Consider the following 18,202-nt stretch of genomic DNA (forward strand, 5'->3'; position numbering starts at 1 on the left):
TAAAATTCAAACAGCTCACCTTCTATAGCTGCCCACTGCATATAAGCAATAAAATTCAAACAGCTCACCTTCTATAGCTGCCCGCTGCATGTAAGGAATAAAATTCAAACAGCTCACCTTCTATAGCTGCCCACTGCATATAAGCAATAAAATTCAAACAGCTCACCTTCTATAGCTGCCCACTGCATATAAGCAATAAAATTCAAACAGCTCAGAAAGCCATTTAAGGCTTTCCCTGAGCTAAAGGAATGTTCTAGGTATATCGCCCCCTACATATTATCACTCTTAGGAACCAGGATTACAGTTAACTTACTACCTAAACCAAAAGACTTGGCACACAGTGAGTACAGAAATAAAAGTGTATCAGCTGGTAAGAGCCATTCTCCACAGTGAGCTGGACCAGGAGAATGCTGATGGCCACTGGAACAGGCTGGCTTGTGGTTATCTGCTGAGTGCTTGGACCAATAAGTTAGTCTCCTTTTCCATATTGTTTGAGTACTTGGGTAGACTCAGTAAGAGGTTTTGTTTTTGTTTTTGTTTTTGGTTCTTTCCACTCATCCTGTGTTTATTATCTGTTTTCTGATTTTCTTATTTGGTAAGTGTATATCAGTTATCCACTGCTGTGAAGAGCCCACCTGCCAATGTAGGAGATATCCACTCCAGTATTCTTGCCTGGAAAATTCTATTGACAGAGGAGCCTGGCGGCCTACAGTCCATAGGGTTGCAAAGAGTCAGACATGACTGAAGCCACTTAGCATGCACACACACATGCTGTATAACAAACTACCTCTGAATTTAGTGGTCTAGAACTAACACCAAAAAAGATGTCCTTTTCATAATAGGGGACTGGAATGCAAAAGTAAGATGTCAAGAGATCTCTGGAGTAATAGGCAAGATTGGCCTTGGAGTACAAAATGAAGCAGGGCAAGCTAACAGAGTTTTGCCAAGAGAATGCACTGGTCATAGCAAATACCCTCTTCCAGCAACACAAGAGATGATTCTACACATGGACATCACCAAACGGTCAATACCAAAATCAGATTGATTATATTTTTTGCAGCCAAAGATGGAGAAGCTCTATACAGTCAGCAAAAACAAAACTGGGAGCTGACTGTGGCTCAGATCACGAACTCCTTATTGCCATATTCAGACTTAAATTGAAGAAAGTAGGGAAAACCACTAGACAATTCAGGTATGACCTAAATCAAATCCCTTATGATTATACAATGGTTGTCTGATGAGGCCTTACTAATAGCTGAGGAAAGAAGAGAAGAGAAAGGCAAAGGAGAAAAGGAAAGATATATCCATCTGAATGCAGAGTTCCAAAGAATAGCAAGGAGAGGTAAGAAAGCCTTCCCAAGTGATCAATGCAAAAAAAATAGAGGAAACAATAGAATGGGAAAAACTAGACATCTCTTCAAGAAAATTAGAGATCCAAGGGAACATTTCATGCAAAGATGGGCACAAAAACAAAGGACAGAAACAGTATGGACCTAACAGACACAGAAGAGATTAAGAAGAGGTGACAAGAATACACAGAAATGTCAGATAATCACGATGGTGATGATCACTCACCTTGAACCAGACATCCTGGAATATGAAGTGAAGTGGACCTTAGGAAGCATCGCTATGAACAAAGCTCATGGAGGTGATGGAATTCCAGTTGAGCTATTTCAAATCCTAAAAGATGATGCTGTGAAAGTGCTACACTCAATATGCCAGCAAATCTGGAAAACGCAGCAGTGACCACAGGACTGGAAAAGGTCAGTTTTCATTTCAATCCCAAAGAAAGGCAATGCCAAAGAATGTTCAAACTACTGCACAATTGCATTCATCTCACACGCTAGCAAAGTAATGCTCAAAATTCTCCAAGTTGGCTTCAATAGTATGTGAACTGAGAACTTCCAGATGTTCAACCTGGATTTAGAAAAGGCAGAGGAACTAGAGGTCAAATTGCCAACATCCTTTGGATCATAGAAAAAGCAAGAGAGTTCCAGAACAACATCTACTTTTGCTTTATTGACTATGCCAAAGCCTTTGACTGTGTAGATCACAGCAAACTGGAAAATTCTGAAAGAGATGGGAATACCAGACCACCTGACCTGCCTCCTGAGAAATATGTATACAGGTCAAGAAGCAACGGTTAGAACCAGACATGGAACAACGAACTGGTTCCAAATTGAGAAAAGGGTATACATCAAGGCTGTGTATTGTCACCTTGCTTATTTAACTTATATGCAGAGTATATCATGTGAAATGCCAGGCTGAATGCAGTACAAGCTGAAATCTAGATTGCCAGAAGCAATATCAGTAACCTCAGATATCAGAAGACACCACCCTCATGGCAGAAAGCAAAGCAGAACTAAAGAGCCTCTAGATGATAGTGAAAGAGGAGAGTGAAATAGCTGGCTTAAACCTCAACATTCAGAAAACGAAGATCATGGCATCTGGTCCTATTGCTTCATGGCAAATAGATGGGGAAACAATGGAAACAATGAGGGACTTTATTTTCCTGGGCTCCAAAATCACTGCAGATGGTGATTGCAGTGATGAAATTAAAAGACCCTTGCTCCTTGGAAGAAAAGCTGTGACCAACCTTGACAGCATATTAAAAAGCAGAGATGTTACTTTGCCAACAAAGTTCTGTCTAGTCAAAGCTATGGCTTTTCCAGTAGTCATGTATGGATGTGAGAGTTGGACTCTAAAGCAAGCTGAGTGCTGAAGAATTTATGCTTTTGAACTGTATTGGAGAAGACTCTTGACAGTCCCTTGGACTGCAAGATCAAACCAGTCAATCCTAAAGGAAATCAGTCCTGAATATTCATTGGAAGGACTGATGCTAAAGTTGAAACTCCAATACTTTGGCCACCTGATGTGAACTGACTCATTTGAAAAGACCTTGATGCTGGAAAAGATTGAAGGCAGAAGGAGAAGGAGATGACAAAGGATGAGATGTTTGGATGGCATCACTGACTCGATGAACATGAGTTTGAGCAGGCTCTGGGATTTGGTGATGGACAGGGAAGCCTGCCGTGCTGCAGTCCATGGGTTGCAAAGACATGACTGAGCGACTGAACTGAAGTTAGTAGTCCAAAACATTTACTATTCCAAAGTTCCTGTGGATCTAGAATCTGGGCTTGGCTTAGTTGGATTAGTTTCAGGATGTCCCACAAAGCTGCCATCAAGTATTGGCTGCTGTCATTTTACGACTTGACTAGGGAAGGATCTGATTCTAAGCACACTCAGGTGGATAGCAACAAGATTTGTTTTGTTGCAGGATGTTGGCCAAAACCATCTTCAGTTCTTTGCCATAAGGGCCTGTTTACATAGAACAACTCACAATGTGACAGCTTGCTTCATGAGAATAAGCAAGCAAGAAGAACCAGAAAAAGAGAGAGAGAGAGAAAGATACTGAGAGAGAACAAACAAGATGGACATCACAATTATGTATAATCTAATCTCAGAAGTCACATTTCCTCACTTTGGCCATATTCTATTGATCAAAAACAAGTCACCAGGTCTAGCCCACACTCAAGGGGAGGAGACTGCACAAAGACCTGTGTACAGGAAGAAGGGATCACTCGGAGGTATTTAAAAACTGCCTCCACAGTGAATGAAATGATTGTCCTAATCTGCTGAGAAATGGAGGGCATGGATTTCTTATTCTCCTGAAAAAGCGTCCTTTATAGTTATAGTACTTTAACAATAATACAGTTTTCCTTGGACCACCTCCCTCACATGACATCTAAGCTCTGTTTCCCAGTTTTCATCTACACATATACACTAGAAAGAGATGGTATGTTCTCTCTTGCCTTCCAAGTGAACATCCACCATGACTCAAGACATAATTCCGTAATTCCTTCCTTCCAGGGGAATCCCCTTCTAGAGGCAAATAAGATCTAATAGAGGGAGACTGTGAAATAGTAATGAAATGTTAATATACAAGGAAGAACAAGGAATAAGTGTCTGTTTGAGAGTAAGAACTTTGAAAGGTATGGATTCTGAATATACTGCAAAGTCGCTTCAATCACGTCCAACTCTGTGCGACCCTGTGGACTGTAGGGTAACCCTCCAGGCTCCTCTGACCATGGGATTCTCCAGGCAAGCATACTAGAGTGGGTTGCCATGCCCTCCTCAAGAGATCTTCCCAACCCAAGGATTGAACCCACATCTCTTATGTCTCCTTCATTGGCAGGCAGGTTCTTTGGTACTAGTACCACGTGGGAAGCCTGGGATCTAAAGATGTATCTACAGTTAGAGAAGACCAGGGACAGGGGAGCCTGGTGGGCTGCCGTCTATGGGGTCGCACAGAGTCGGACACGACTGAAGCGATTTAGCAGCAGCAGCCAGCATTGGGGTTGGAGAAGAACGGTCTGGCCTGAGAGGATGGAATGAGAAAGGCTTTGAGCACAGGAACCTGGGTCTTGTCTGCAAGTGGCTTTTTGTATGTGGCTGCAGCTGGAGCCCAGGGTCCCTGAGAGAAATCAATATTGTGGAAAGTGGACCAGGAATAGTAGGTTGAGACAGAAATGCTATCTGCAAGTGTTTGGGCTCATCTACAGTAAGAGCCACTGCAAACAAAGGAATCTTGTGTTCCAGATAACTTTGGTGGCCATGTAGAAAGTAGATTATGGGAAGAGACCAGCAACCAAAGTCAGTTAGGAGACAAGTAGTCCAAACAAGAAGTAATGTCTCCTACTTAACCTTAGTAGAAGCAGTGAGAGTGGAGATGAGGACACGGGATGTATGGTTCTATGTTTTTCACTGACAGTAACGTGCCCTTAATTTTAAGACACACCATTTAAAAATTACATAACTAATTTTTAAAATTCATTAATTAAATTATAACACAATGTTAACATACCAGCAATGGAAAGATGCATCATTATTTTAGAGGTAAAAAAATTGTATGACTTGGAATTAATGAAATATAATAAATAATCTTAGGAAGACAACATCTACATTTTGGATTTCAGCAACTTGGCAAATAGCGATGCCAGTAATAGACATCATGGGAACAGAGGATGAGAAATGGGTTCCAAGAGAAAAGATGAATTCTCTTTTGGATGTATTGAGTTGGCTACCTTTAAGAAATATTCATGTACAGATGTCTGGCAGACAATTGGAAAATGTTGGTTTGGAACTCATGGAAAAACGTATAAGAAATTGGACTAGGTTAATGAATGGCTGATTTTAAATTTAAATCCTTATGCTGAAGTATATATGAAGACACATTATTTCTTTTTCTATAAACACAAACTTTGAAGTTTCCCCTGCCCCCACCCCCACAAATTATAGTCTGCTCTTTGTAGTGTTTGACTTTCATTGCCAGGGGAGGTGGGGAGGTTGGGATGATGAAAGAAGTTTGAGACCGCAGGAGGACTCATTAGCAGTTGCACTTAGATATGGAAATCATGAGAGATAGTAACTTAGATCTTCACATAATTAACAGTTTATTGAGATGTAATATCCAACCAGTCTCATACCCTCTAGCCTTTCTTATACCCTTGATTCTTCACTCTTAATGCTCGATAAGCAGATTAATTTGCCGCCATAACAAAGTATAGCAGATTGGGTGCCTTAAAGGAGAGAAATGAAATCAAGCAGAGGCGGGGTTGGTTGCCTCTTTCCTTAGCTTGAAAATGGAGATCTTCTCCATGGGTCTTCACTTGGTCTTCCTCTGCAGTTTGTATCCTAATCTCATTTTTTAAAATAATGACACCAATCATACTGGATTAGGGCCTGCTTTAAATGACCCAATTGAACATAATCCCTTCTTTGAAGTCACTACCTCCAAATACAGTCACAGTTCTGAGTTACTGGGGGTTCTGACTTCAACATATCAATTTAGAAAGGGGACACAGTTTAGTCCATACCAGTGAGTGAGCCAGTCAAGGAATGAAATTCTTATTCACATGGTTATGAATGCCTAGACATGCTAGTTGAAGTCTAATATCCCTTTATACACCACAAATTATTTTTCCACGCTTGTTTCCATAATTATTTTATGTCTCTGCAGAGGTGGAAGGTTATATATAGAAGTGCTGTAAAACTTTTTTTTCCTGTCCCCCCCACCCCCACTTCCTATCCGGGGGTTGGGGGGACACATTCTTTGAAAAAAGAAACCACTTATTCTCCCTTATCGTTCATTGAACAGCATTTAGCAAAGTTTGTGACATTACATCAGTTCCTTACTTTTTTCCCCCTGAGGAACAGACCTTCAATTAGGAACTGTGAGGAAAAAATATACATAATAGCAGGAAATACATATTTCAGCCTAAGTCTTACTTCTTTTTTTCATAGTCATAACTTTCCTAAAGAAGGAATTTCTGTGGAACTAATTTAAAGCAAATTCTTCAAACCCAGATTCATAGGGATTCTGTGGTTTGACAACAGGAAAAAAACTTGAAATACCTGAAGGTATTGTATGGTAGAGTAAGATCCTGCTAGGTTGAAACAAATTCTCTTCAAATATGCCATCATCTGAGATTGTTTTGTAGGAAGTTTGTGTTGGCAAGCACCTCAAAAGAACTTGCTGGACAGCTCTTTTGTAATTAGCTGGCTTCCTGCTAAAATCTTAGGTCTGCCTTCATCTCAAAATGGACGTAAAAATTAGTTTCCCTCTCTGTCATTCTCTCCACAAAATAAAATATGGTATTTCTGAGTTAAATCATTTGTTGTTTTTAGTTTTGAAAATTAACTTTATTCAGTTTAAAGTTTTGATTTGACTTATTTTCCCTATATTTAATAAGAGGATGATTGATATGGTGTTATGGCAATGGTGTTTATCTCAGCGGTCTTCCTCCCCAAAACCCATAATGCCAATCTAACCATGAGAAAAATATCAGACAAACCTAAATGGAGGAGCAGAATCCTTGACCAGCACTTCTCAAAACTGTCAAGGAAAGTCCGAGAAACAAGGAAAGTCCAGAAGAAGCTTAAGAGAAATGATGATTATAATATGGTGCCTTTGATGGATCTTGGAACAGAAAAAGTACATTAGTGGAAAACTAATGAAACCCAAATAAAACCTGAAGCTTAGTTAGTGGCAGTATACCAATGTTTGTTCATCAGCTGTGATAAATGGTACTAACCACTGTTGAGTAATAGCAAATAGCAGAACACAAGTTACAATGGACTATCTTTGCAATTTTCTGTAAATCTAAAAACTATTTTAAAATAAAAAGTTTGCCTAAAACCTAGACTGATTGACGATAAACATAAAACATAATGCAAGGATTCTATAAAACAGGCAATGAAACACAGAAGTTATTAATAAATATTAAATGTCAGCCCACCACTTGATGTATTGGTATCAATAAATGGCAGGATACCAGTGAGTCAGTGGGCATATCAATCTAATAAACTTTTATAAATGATGAATGGGCTGTAAACACTGTGTTTTATAGCGTTTGAAAATTCCAAACAGTAAATCCACACACGATGTTTCTGCTCACATATTTCATGATCCCCGTTTTTTAGAATCTGCACAAAGAAATATTTCATGCCCTTTAGGGAGGTTTAATAAAAAGCAACAGGTGGGAAATGGGTTTTGCAGTAGCATGAACGGCCGTAACCATAAATACTAGTACCTGAGAATTACCCCAGCAGAGGATTGTAAACACATTAATCACTAGACAGTGCAGAAATTCCATCCTCAGATGTCATCTCAGTTTCAGGCACAAAGATGAAATGCTTCCATTTAAATTCAAAACCCTGAATGGATATGATGATCCTTTATTTTCATGGGGAATCATGGCGTGAGTCCTCCAGTGTCCTCATCTATAAAATGGGATTGATAAATCTCATCTCAGGATCATGGGATTAAATAAGATGATACATGTAAAATGCCTAACATGGTGGATGGTACCTCGTCTGTTTTCAATATATTGTAGCTGTGTTTATTATTTATTATATTCATGATTTTTCTGATAGCCTTAAATTTTCATAACTAGAAGCTATTTAAAGGGGTTTTTAAAGTTTTTTATCTTATATTTTAGTTTAATTGGAGTATAGTTGGAGTACAATGTTGTGTTAGCTTCAGATACACAGCAAGGTGCTTCATTTATACATATTCATATATTCATTCTTTTCCAGACTCTTTTCTTCACATAAGTTATCACAGAAAGTGAAAGTGTTAGCCACTCAGTCGTGTCCGATTCTTTGTGACCCCATGGACTGTAGCCTGCCTGCCAGGCCCCTCTGTCCGTGGAATTCTCCAGGCAAGAATACTGGAATGGGTACCCATTCCCTTCTACAAGGGATCTTCCCAATCCAGGGATCAAACCCAAATCTCTGAGTCTCTTGCATTGCAGGTAGGTTCGTTACCATCTGAGCTACCAGGGAAGCCCCGCTGTCACAGAATATTGTTCCAAATGAGGAAAGTGAGACTCAGAGGGCAATGACCTGCCTGGGGTCATGAGGCTGCTTCCTTCCCGGGCTGAGACACGCACTCCCCTCCCTCAGGTCCTAGGGCCCTGCTGCAGATCCAGGTTTACCCGTTGCGCTGAGTGCTGACTCGGCAGCAGCTGCTGCCACAAAGCTCTCCTGCAGGATCGCCCGGGGCATCTCTACGTCTAGGGGATTCTGTCCCCCTTCCTCAGTGGGAGCAGAACTCTCCGCCTCCCTCCCCAATAGGTGTGGCAATCATGCTCTCTTCCAGTTAGTTCTCTTTCACTGCATCAGCATTTCAGCTGCTGCAGCCTGCTCGGGGCAGAGCAGGGTTTGCTGCGCTGAGGACTGTTTTCAGAAAGGAGATGTAAGGGCATTTTGGCTGCTGTGTGGGGGCTGACTGGAGCACCCAGGACAGATGCCCTACCCGCCTCCCGAGTGTGGGTATGCTGGAGCTGGATGTGGACTAGAGGCCGTGGAGGGGTAAGTAAAATCCACTATGAGAAAAATACAGACGATGGGTGTCCATGAGTGAAGGAAGGAAGCTATTTAGATTTTATCACTTTTAGTTTTTTAAAAAATGTTCCTTTGTATACATTCATGATATGGCTAGACTACACCAGAATTGCTTTCCTATGGAGCTTACCTTGTCCCCTGATGTTTTTACCACCTGTTGTTTTTCATGAAGTTTTCTTATTGCCTAAGGAAAGCGTTATTTTTTCCTTTTGGGGTGTGTCATGGAAGGCATATAGATAAAAAGTCAAAATAAAGAGGATTTCTCAAGAATTTTTGTGAATTAAAAGCAACTTGGCTACATCTTAAGAGATGTGTTCCTCAGTAGCACGTGGTGAGCTGGGGAAGATGTACCTGTGAGGTGTTGTTTCACCCGAGTTCCCCTCACATTCTGCTTTCTTCCACTGTCCTCTTTGCTTTCTGAAAATGTCCATTTCTTAAAATGAGGAGGGAAAGAATTGAGGAGAAAATTGAAGGGGGAGTAGAGGATGGTGAGTCTGGGGTCAAAGGCTACTCATTTCAGCCCAGCCCACCCTTGTCCTTCAGAGTCAATATTTACTGCAGGATAGAGAAGGGATGGAGGTTATTTCTGGACAGTTCTCTAATAAAATCCTGTCAGAACTGTCTGAATACTAAACGCTTCATGGCACTGGTTATCTAAGGGAAGGAAATTTTCCTCAGTCAAATTTATGAGGCTGGGTTGAAAACAAAGCTGAAACAGAGCCTGGCGAATCCCCATGGCAAAATGATTCATCTTCGTGGAGTTGGAAAATCTATTTTTATCACCTTTATTCAGCCAACTCCTTAATTTTATTCCCTCGCTGAACGCCTGCTATTTCCTTCATGGTGCTGAATAGCCCAAATGTGTTGGAGTCTCAGCTCCTCTTCAGGCTCTTCCCAGCCGAGCTGATTCAGCAGCCTGAGGAGAAGCAGGTTGTTCTGCATGGCATGGGTGGGTGCAGAGCAGTGTAAAGGTCGGGTCACACCGAGCCGCACGCTTTGGCTCAGGGTGCACGCCACTGCACTCTCCTGCCTTCTGCGTCAGGTCGTGTGGAGGGTGGTTGTTAGCCACTCAGTCGTGTTCCACTCTTTGTGACCCCATGGACTGTAGCCCACCAGGCTCCTCTGTCCATGGGATTTCCCAAGCAAGAGTACTAGAGTGGGTTGCCATGCCCTTCTTCAGGGGATCTTCCTGACCCAGGAATCAAACCCAGATCTCCTGCCTTGGAGACAGATTGTTTACCATCTGAGCCCCCAGGGAAGCCCGGAGGGTATTGGGTGCCCGTAATTCTTGCTGAGAAGACCTTTCCAAGGCTGGGAAGAAGGGCAGAAACCCAGCACCTCCATGTGGTTTGCCTTTATGCTGTGAAGCAAGCATGAAAAGGTTGCCAATACCCTCAGTCTAATAATAGAATGGAAACACCGTTCTACTCATTTCCCTGTCTCTGTTTAGGTTTCTATCTATGCCATTTCAAGTTGCTGCACATTTCACGGGCTCTTGCAAGAGTCCTATGTAATGCTAAGAAGATTGGTGATTGTTTACAATAATGAAGTTTAAAAGACAAAGATGAAGGAAAAGAACCGATTCTTACTAAGTTTCCTTGTCTAAATCTGCCAGCTTACTGTTTGGAAGAAGTGGCAAAGGGCAGTTAGAAATCGACTATTATATGAACAGTGTTTGTAGCTGTATGGGGATGGGATTTTGGCATCTGGCAGAGTAGGCACTCAATGCATATTTTACAGAGTGAATGGAAGGATACCATTCCTCACAGCCTTCTCAGCTTCCTTAACCTTGCCCTTAGCCTTCCTAACAGCTGTCCTTCAGGAGACAGTGCAGAGTGGTCATTAGGAACTGGCATTCTGGAGGCAGATGGCCTAAATTCAATTCCCAGATTTGCAACTTCTTAGCTGTGCTCTGTGGCAGGTTACTCAGTCATTTGAAGCCTTTGTTTCCTTGTCTGTAACATGGGAATAATACAGCGACTACCTTATATGGTTTTCAGTAAATAAGCCAATATAAAAGTCTAGAATTTTTCCTGTAAGATGGTTCAAGATGTGAAGAGGGAAAGAAAAGCAGGAGGAGGTGATTGAGGAGGATTGGTTATTGGAATGAGTTGGGGAATCTTTGAGATTTTGACCCTTTTTGGTTCATTCATTCCCTTAAATCATGATGCCAGTGATTTATAAACCTTCCTTTGTTCAGTAGAGAAAATAATTTGGGAATAAGAATAAAATGGAATTTAGAGAAAAAACATTACTTCCAATCTCTCAATAAAGAGTTATTGAGCTCCCCCTACTCTGTGCAAGGTGCTAAACGTTGGATTACCGAGTGTTGAAACTAATCGTCACTGTCCTTGCTCGCATGGATGCTACAATCTAGACTCTTTTGGGCATTATGAACTTATTGACTCAGCTGCTGTGTTTCTTTTTCTCTGTTCAAAAGATATGTTGAGTAGATGTAAAAGGACGATCAAACTTAGCTCCCAGTAGTGAGTGAGGGAGAGGAAGTAGCCAGAGAGTAATGTGCGGCTTCCCAGGTGGTGCTAGTGGTAAAAAAACCCTTCTGCCAACGCAGGAGATGCCAGAGACTCGGGTTCAATCTCTGGGTCAGGAAGGTCTCCTGGAATGGGAAATGGCAACCCACTCTAGTATTCTTGCCTGGAAAATTCCATGGACAAAGGGGCCTGGTAGGCTACAGTCCATGTAGTCACAAAGAGTTGGACACGACTGAGCACTCACACACAGTGTGTGTATGGAATGGCGTTCAGAGCCCAACTCAAAGGTAGTATAAAGGTAGATATATGCCCATGATACATATGCAAGATATGTAGCATGGGCATTGGACTGACCCACGAAACTGGAGCAACATCCAAAGTAGTGGTATGTATGAAAAGGGAAAGTGAAGTCACTCAGTCGTGTCCTACTCTTTGCGACCCCATGGACCACAGCCTACCAGGCTCCTCTGTCCATGGGATTCTCCAGGCAAGAATACTGGAGTGGGTAGCTATTCCTTTCTCCAGGGTATCTTCCCAACCCAGGAATCGAACCCTTGTCTCCTGCATTGCAGACAGACACTTTACTGTCTGAGCCACTCAACCTCTAAAATATAAAGGAGCACAGGTAAGGGGTAAAACAGTAAGAGAACCAAAGCAGTTATAACAATGGTAAGAGCCATAAGTAGAATGAAGACTGGATTTCTTTGGGATTATCTTCTCTTTTCAGCACCTGGCAGGTGGGCTTCTGTTTGGTTGTCTTCAGAACCTGGAGCTTCACATGTCTTGGAAATACAAGGATGTGTGTGAGCTACTAAGCTGCATGTGGTTTTGCTGGTCTGTAGAATATTCTGATATTTTAATTTGGTGGATACCCCTCCTTTTTTTTTCCCCTTTGGAGAACAACAGTGTTTGGAGACCTGCCCCTTCCTTACACCATTCATTCACCATTGTCACATATATTTTTGAGGAGCAGTTTTAACCTTAGCTGCCTTATAGCCGAAACCCAGGGAGTTACCAGTGTGGATTGTGGAATGCGATGATAAGTAATTTTTCATTCTGCTTTCATCTGTGTGGCTGGATTAATTCCTGGGGTCTCTGTCTTCTGGACACAGTCATTTCTTCCACAGCAGACGTCTGTGAAGAAACCGAGGTTACGAAATGACTGGGGTATGTTTTACATGGCTGTATTCAGCTCCTTCTGTTTGATTCCCATGTCAGCTTTGGCAGGGATTTCCACAGTTTTTCTGTGGGTGGTGCCAGAGAATGACTTTGGTAAACAGCCCCCTGGCTGCTGTTGGCTGGGTCCCTGCAGACACCAGAAAGGATACAACTTGAGAAGTCACTGAGGCTCCCCTGTCCTTCCTAGAGCTGCTCCAGCCTCACTGTGCTGTGAGCAGCAGTAGGAGACTGGCCTGTTTGCTGTCTATTTCTCGGCTGCCCTGTGGGCGAGTGGAGCTCCAACTGTGTTGAGTTTCCCTCTCCTCTTAATACACATCTTGGTATTTTCAGTCCAGCCCTGAATCTGTTGGAGTCTTTTTGATAGAATCTCATTTCATCTTTGTCATTTCTGTTTCAGTTCTTCACTCTCCGAATAACCAGTCTTGAAATTTTCAATTTATTTATTTTATTCAGGCTGTTGCTGCTACATTCTGCTTTTAGGAATATGAACAAGCTTAGTCAATTATTTGATATAAATGAATATGGATATATATATTCTACAGATGTCAATATGTGTATATATATTTATTTTTCCTGATAAAGTTCTAATGATAGGAGGTTTTTGCTCTTAAACTATTCAACCAAAGTAATTGAAGATAGAAGCATTTGTATATGAGTTAAACAGTAAAAATTCATACAAAAAAAGAAGTCCTAAGAGAAAAACAGATTTAAGTAGATTTGTTAAAAGACAAAAAGAAGGAAGGAAAGAGAAATCTGATTGTCTAGCAACTGAGCATCCCTTTGTTTACAACTCTCTCTCTCTTTTATCTTAAAAAGCATGTGCTGCTTAGTTCCCGAAGTTGACCTATTCTCCCTGTTCCTCTCTTCTTCCATTGCCATAAAACAAGTATTTATACAGTTTATTGCCACATTGGTATTTCAGTGGCATGCAGAAATCCATCCCATCTAATACATTCCATTACACTGTGAGCAAATCTGATACAGATATTGTCTTAAGTCAGAGGAGAGTCTTCCATCATGCAGGTATCAACAGTTAGGAGAGAAACTTACTATAATGTATTTATATGAATTAACACATTGACAATAAGAACTAAATAAATTATAAAATATTCCTCACATCATGCTTAAAGGATTATCTATTTTGATGATAACAAAACTGGTTACTAAATATAAATGGTCAAGGGGTCAGTTGATCTTCAATAAATAATTAACTGGCGACTTCCCCAGTGGCTCAGATGGTAAAGCGTCTGCCTACAATGAGGGAGACCTAGGTTCAATCCCTGGTTCAGGAAGATCCCCTGGAGAAGGAAATGGCAACCCACTCCAGTATTCTTGCCTGAAAAATCCCATGGACAGAGGAGCCTGGTAGGCTACAGTCCTTGGACTCCCAAAGAGTCAGACACAACTGAGCAACTTCACTATCTTTTTTTGGCAAATAACACATTGATTCAAAGAAAGCTAAAGGCAGAAAGTTTGTGATTTGTGAGGGAGAGCGTAACCTGTGCAGCTGTGTCTGAGATTCTGGGGATAATTCTATAGGTGGATTCAGCATCTCTTTCCCCAGCAAGGAGTATTTGTCCCTGAGACAAGTGGTATCTTTCAAGGCAAAGAGTGTCTAACTTGGCTAAAGGCATTTAGTTTTTACTATAAATATACATATTGTGTATTTTAGTAGAAATATGTTAACCTATGTTTGTTTAATAGATTGAAATATAAAGGCATAAAACACATGAAATACATTTGAGTGTGGTATTAGGGACATTTTTGAACTACTGCATAGGGAGTGTTTTATCCCTAAAAAATCCTAGTATTTAAGAAAGTTGTATTTTTCATGAAATTTACTCAAGCAAGATGACAAGTCAGGTTTATTATATATGACAATTAAACCCTAGGTTTATTTTGTCCCAAATTGAAGCTTTCCTTTTTTTTCCCTGAGCCTAGGGATCAGGTTGGCATACTCAACAGTAAACTGAAATGTGTTCTCATGGTCATTCTGTCTGCTTTATGAGCCCAATTCATTGGATGGCACATAAAGGAAACTTACCGTTTTCTTTTCTCTCCAGGTCTCAGCTCCCTTGACAGGCCTCTGAGTCCAAAGCAGTGTTAATAATGTAAGGTCCTGACATCTCGGCTAGGTTTCTGATTTAAAACAAAACAAAAAAAAAGGAAGTTCTGTGCCATACTTTTACAGAGAGCATGTGGTGTGTACTTGTTTTATGATAGGTTTTTATTCCTTGGTAGAAAGATGTTACTGTGTCTTAAGTGAATGCTCACTCCACCATTTCACAGATCCTCGTTGTTTTTCTTTTGCATGGGTGATGGATTGAGGGGACGTGGTGACAAGACTGCCAAGGAAATATTCCTTCTCCAGTCGTTTACTTCTGCATGTTTATCTGAAATTCAGTCTTTTCATCTTTGAGCATGCTTTCCTCCAACAAACAGCACGATGAACTCTTGATACTGTACTTCTGACTCCCCATCCTTGCCTTTCCAGCCCCCTCAGCTCCAAACCTGTGATTATGCTGGATGCTTTCTGTTATGCTTCGGCTTGCAGCGGGCCAGCTGAAAGATAAACAGCTATTAAATAAATCTATGACCCTTTTTAGAACAAATAGAGCTGTTGAAAGAGTTTAAGAACATAGTGACTCCTTGAAAGATTGTCAACATTCTTGAACCCTTTGACTGAAAGTGAATTTTCTTCTCTGTGTATATAGATACTGAAATTTATAAAAACGAAAAGAAAAGAGCTTCAGTAGCAAGACATTTGAAGACTTTTTTGTTCTTAACCTTGCAGTGTTTTTCTTGGCAGGACTTGAAGAAAACAGCTGTCATCTACTTTCTGCTCCTGTTGAGGGGAGCGGTTGGGACTGAGAGACTCTGGGGTGACAGGGAGAAGCCCACAGAAGAGAGAGGAGCCCTGGGCTTGCTGGGTGCCAAGGGCTTACCTAATTCTAGTTAATCCACAGCACTCACCCTGCTCCCTAATGGTGCGTCTTTCTTTTCTTTTCTATTTTCTCATGCGTCTCCATTGCTGTGGGGCTGGAACACTGGAGCCTACCCTGGACCACACACGTCTCCTATAGTCACCAGATTCATCTCTAGACACTAGATGAGCCCTACTGCCTTTGAGATTGTGCTGCTTCCTGGGGAGCCTCGTCTATATGTGCTGGGCCAGCTAAATGGGACCCCACACACTTTGCTCTCATGGGTTCAGCTTTGTGGGACTCCCCAACTTGCCTGTTACCTCTTGGGTTCTTGATCTAAACTCTAGTCACCAGGTGATGAAGATGCAGTCATTTGCACTGATCTTTCTTCCCTCTTCTTTGTTGTTTCCATTCCGCCAGCAACTTCTCTGAAATGGCAAATGCCTATGGGGACAGTTTACTTTACTTCTCTGTACAACCTCAGAGTTATTGCCACTATCAGGGCGAAACTTTTTGGTCGTCATCCTGAATGGCAGTGTGATATGAGTTGGAATGCTGAAACCAACATAGAGGTATTTTTAGCAAAATGAAATATTTTAATGCATATCTCTCACCTGAAATTTTTCCCAGATTTGCTATTTCTAGCTTCTTAGCAGCTTCACAAAGGGGTATTGTATTTGAGTCGGAAGAGAAAAATATTTTTATTTCCTGCCCTTGATGGTTAGTGGCATTGATAAAAAGCATCAAGGCTCTTTGAGTTCTGGGTCTCCCACCAGAAAAACAAAAACAAAAAACCCCAAACCATTATGTAAGAAAGAACTTGAGTGGTTTTTTCCTGTTTGTCAATATGAGAGGAGAGTTACTGTGGAAAGTGAGGGGCAATCGTCAGCAGGAAAGGAAAACAAAGAGTTTTACTGGGAGAATCATAGCCAGAGAGATTGGGGAGCTACAGTACCATCTGGCTCTAAACTTGACATTGACCTTGACTGATGGCTCTAACTTTCCCTCCCCAGATCAGTTCAAAGGCTCCTTCACTCATCTATATTTCTGAAAAGAAATAGTTACAATTTGAGTTGAAGGGTATTAGAGCTACGCTGTGTTTTATCAAGTGGCTATTTGATCAATGAATGAGTGGCTGATAGTTTCTTATGGAAGATCAGAAAATGTTAATTTAAAAAGTCACAGGTTTGACTCTTCAAAAAGTTAAGTAAACACACAGAGCTTGTGTACATAACCAGTTGGAAGACAAAATAACCATTTAGTCAAGAATATCCGTTTCATTTCATACTTATTTGGTGTTTTAATTTTTTGACCATAGTGTGTAGGTGACCCAACTGTTATCTTGGTCAAATTTGCTGACACAAAGTATTAGCCATGGACTGACTGTGTTACAAAAAATAAGGAATTATTCCTATTTGGTTTACCTTTTTTATTCATTCACCAAGATTTCCCAGACTTTGTCAATAGATTTCTGTGCAGATATATGGTGACACATTGTTATCAATGCTTAGAAGACTGCCTGCTGTGTAGAGTAGAAAGATGTCCTTGCTCATCTCTAATTTTTTTAATTAAAAATGCCTTTGAGAGATTGTTTATGCTGTTCTCTTACACTTCTCTGTCCATGGGATGAAATCAGCATGTTGGTTTTAATTTTCAGCTTCGTGCTTCCTGCTCTAACCCTTCCCCTCCTCTCAGTTTCCTCACTCCTGAGTCTTCAGGCACTTTCAGTGTGCTCTTCCCGTGCCTGATTCACTGTTCCACCACTTGGCATTCCAGGCAATGGACAACTGCTTCTACCGTGATAGATGATGGCACTGAAATAGGAGTGAGCTTTAGTATAACTGGAGCAAAAATTGCTCTCTTGGGTCAGCCCATTCTTCCTCTACTCAACAGCATGTTCTGTTAACCACAGAAACGCCAAGGGTTTCCCCCTCCCCCATCTATAGGAATTCTTTAAGGCCTATTTATATCTCCTTTTTGGTTTGCATTTTCTCCTTCCTATTCTTTTAAATTTTGGGGGGGTAATTGACATATAACATTAAATTCATTTCAGGTATACAGCAAAATGATTCAACACTTGTATATATTGTGAAATGATCTCCACAATAAGTCTAGGTACCATCCATCACCACACATAGTTACAGAACTTTTTTTCCTTGTGATGAGTACTTTTAAGATCTTAGCAATTTTTAAATATGCCATATATGCTGTATATTACATTAACTATAATCATCATGCTGTGTATTACATCCCCATGACTTATGTCTCTTATAGCTGGAAATTTGGGCCCTTTGACCCCTTCACTCATTTTGCCCACCCCCACCCCCTTTCCTCTGGCAACCACCAATCCTATTATTCTTAGAGGTGTTAGAGAGGCCCAGATTTTTCTCCTGGTTCAGCCACTTTCTAGGTAGGTAACTTTGGGCCAGTTATTTAATCTTTTCTAAGCCTCAGCTTTCTCATCGGTAAAATGTAGTACTGACCTCATAGACTGTTATAAGGCTTAAATGAAGGTATGCAGGTAAAATTAGAATGTTTACCTGGTGCATGCTAGGTAGGTGTGTGCTCAGAAAAATGTATTGGTGGTAGTGGTGCTGATGCAAGTGCTAATGCCACTCAACCTTCCCTAAACCTCTACTTTCTCATCTGTAAAATGGCATAATAATAGCACCTAGCTCATTGATTTGTGAGGAAGTATGT

The 18,202-nt window shown here is 41.0% G+C and overlaps 1 protein-coding gene across 19 annotated transcripts in view; it reads left to right on the forward strand.

Moving 5' to 3' along the window:
- LIMCH1 (LIM and calponin homology domains 1) overlaps positions 1-18,202 on the forward strand; it is a 348,742-nt gene that overhangs the window by 177,987 nt on the left and 152,553 nt on the right. Inside the window, exon 1 of one of the 19 annotated variants that reach the window (XM_055588404.1) lies at positions 8,644-8,874. The exons of the other annotated variants lie outside the window; for them this stretch is intronic. Coding sequence (XP_055444379.1) covers positions 8,851-8,874 — 24 coding nt within the window. The 5' untranslated portion in view covers positions 8,644-8,850. Of the gene's footprint in view, positions 1-8,643; positions 8,875-18,202 lie in introns of those variants that run through there. 19 annotated transcript variants of the gene reach the window in all.

The sequence above is a fragment of the Bubalus kerabau genome, chromosome 7 (genome assembly GCF_029407905.1).
Source record: "Bubalus kerabau isolate K-KA32 ecotype Philippines breed swamp buffalo chromosome 7, PCC_UOA_SB_1v2, whole genome shotgun sequence".
Lineage (NCBI taxonomy): Eukaryota > Metazoa > Chordata > Mammalia > Artiodactyla > Bovidae > Bubalus > Bubalus kerabau.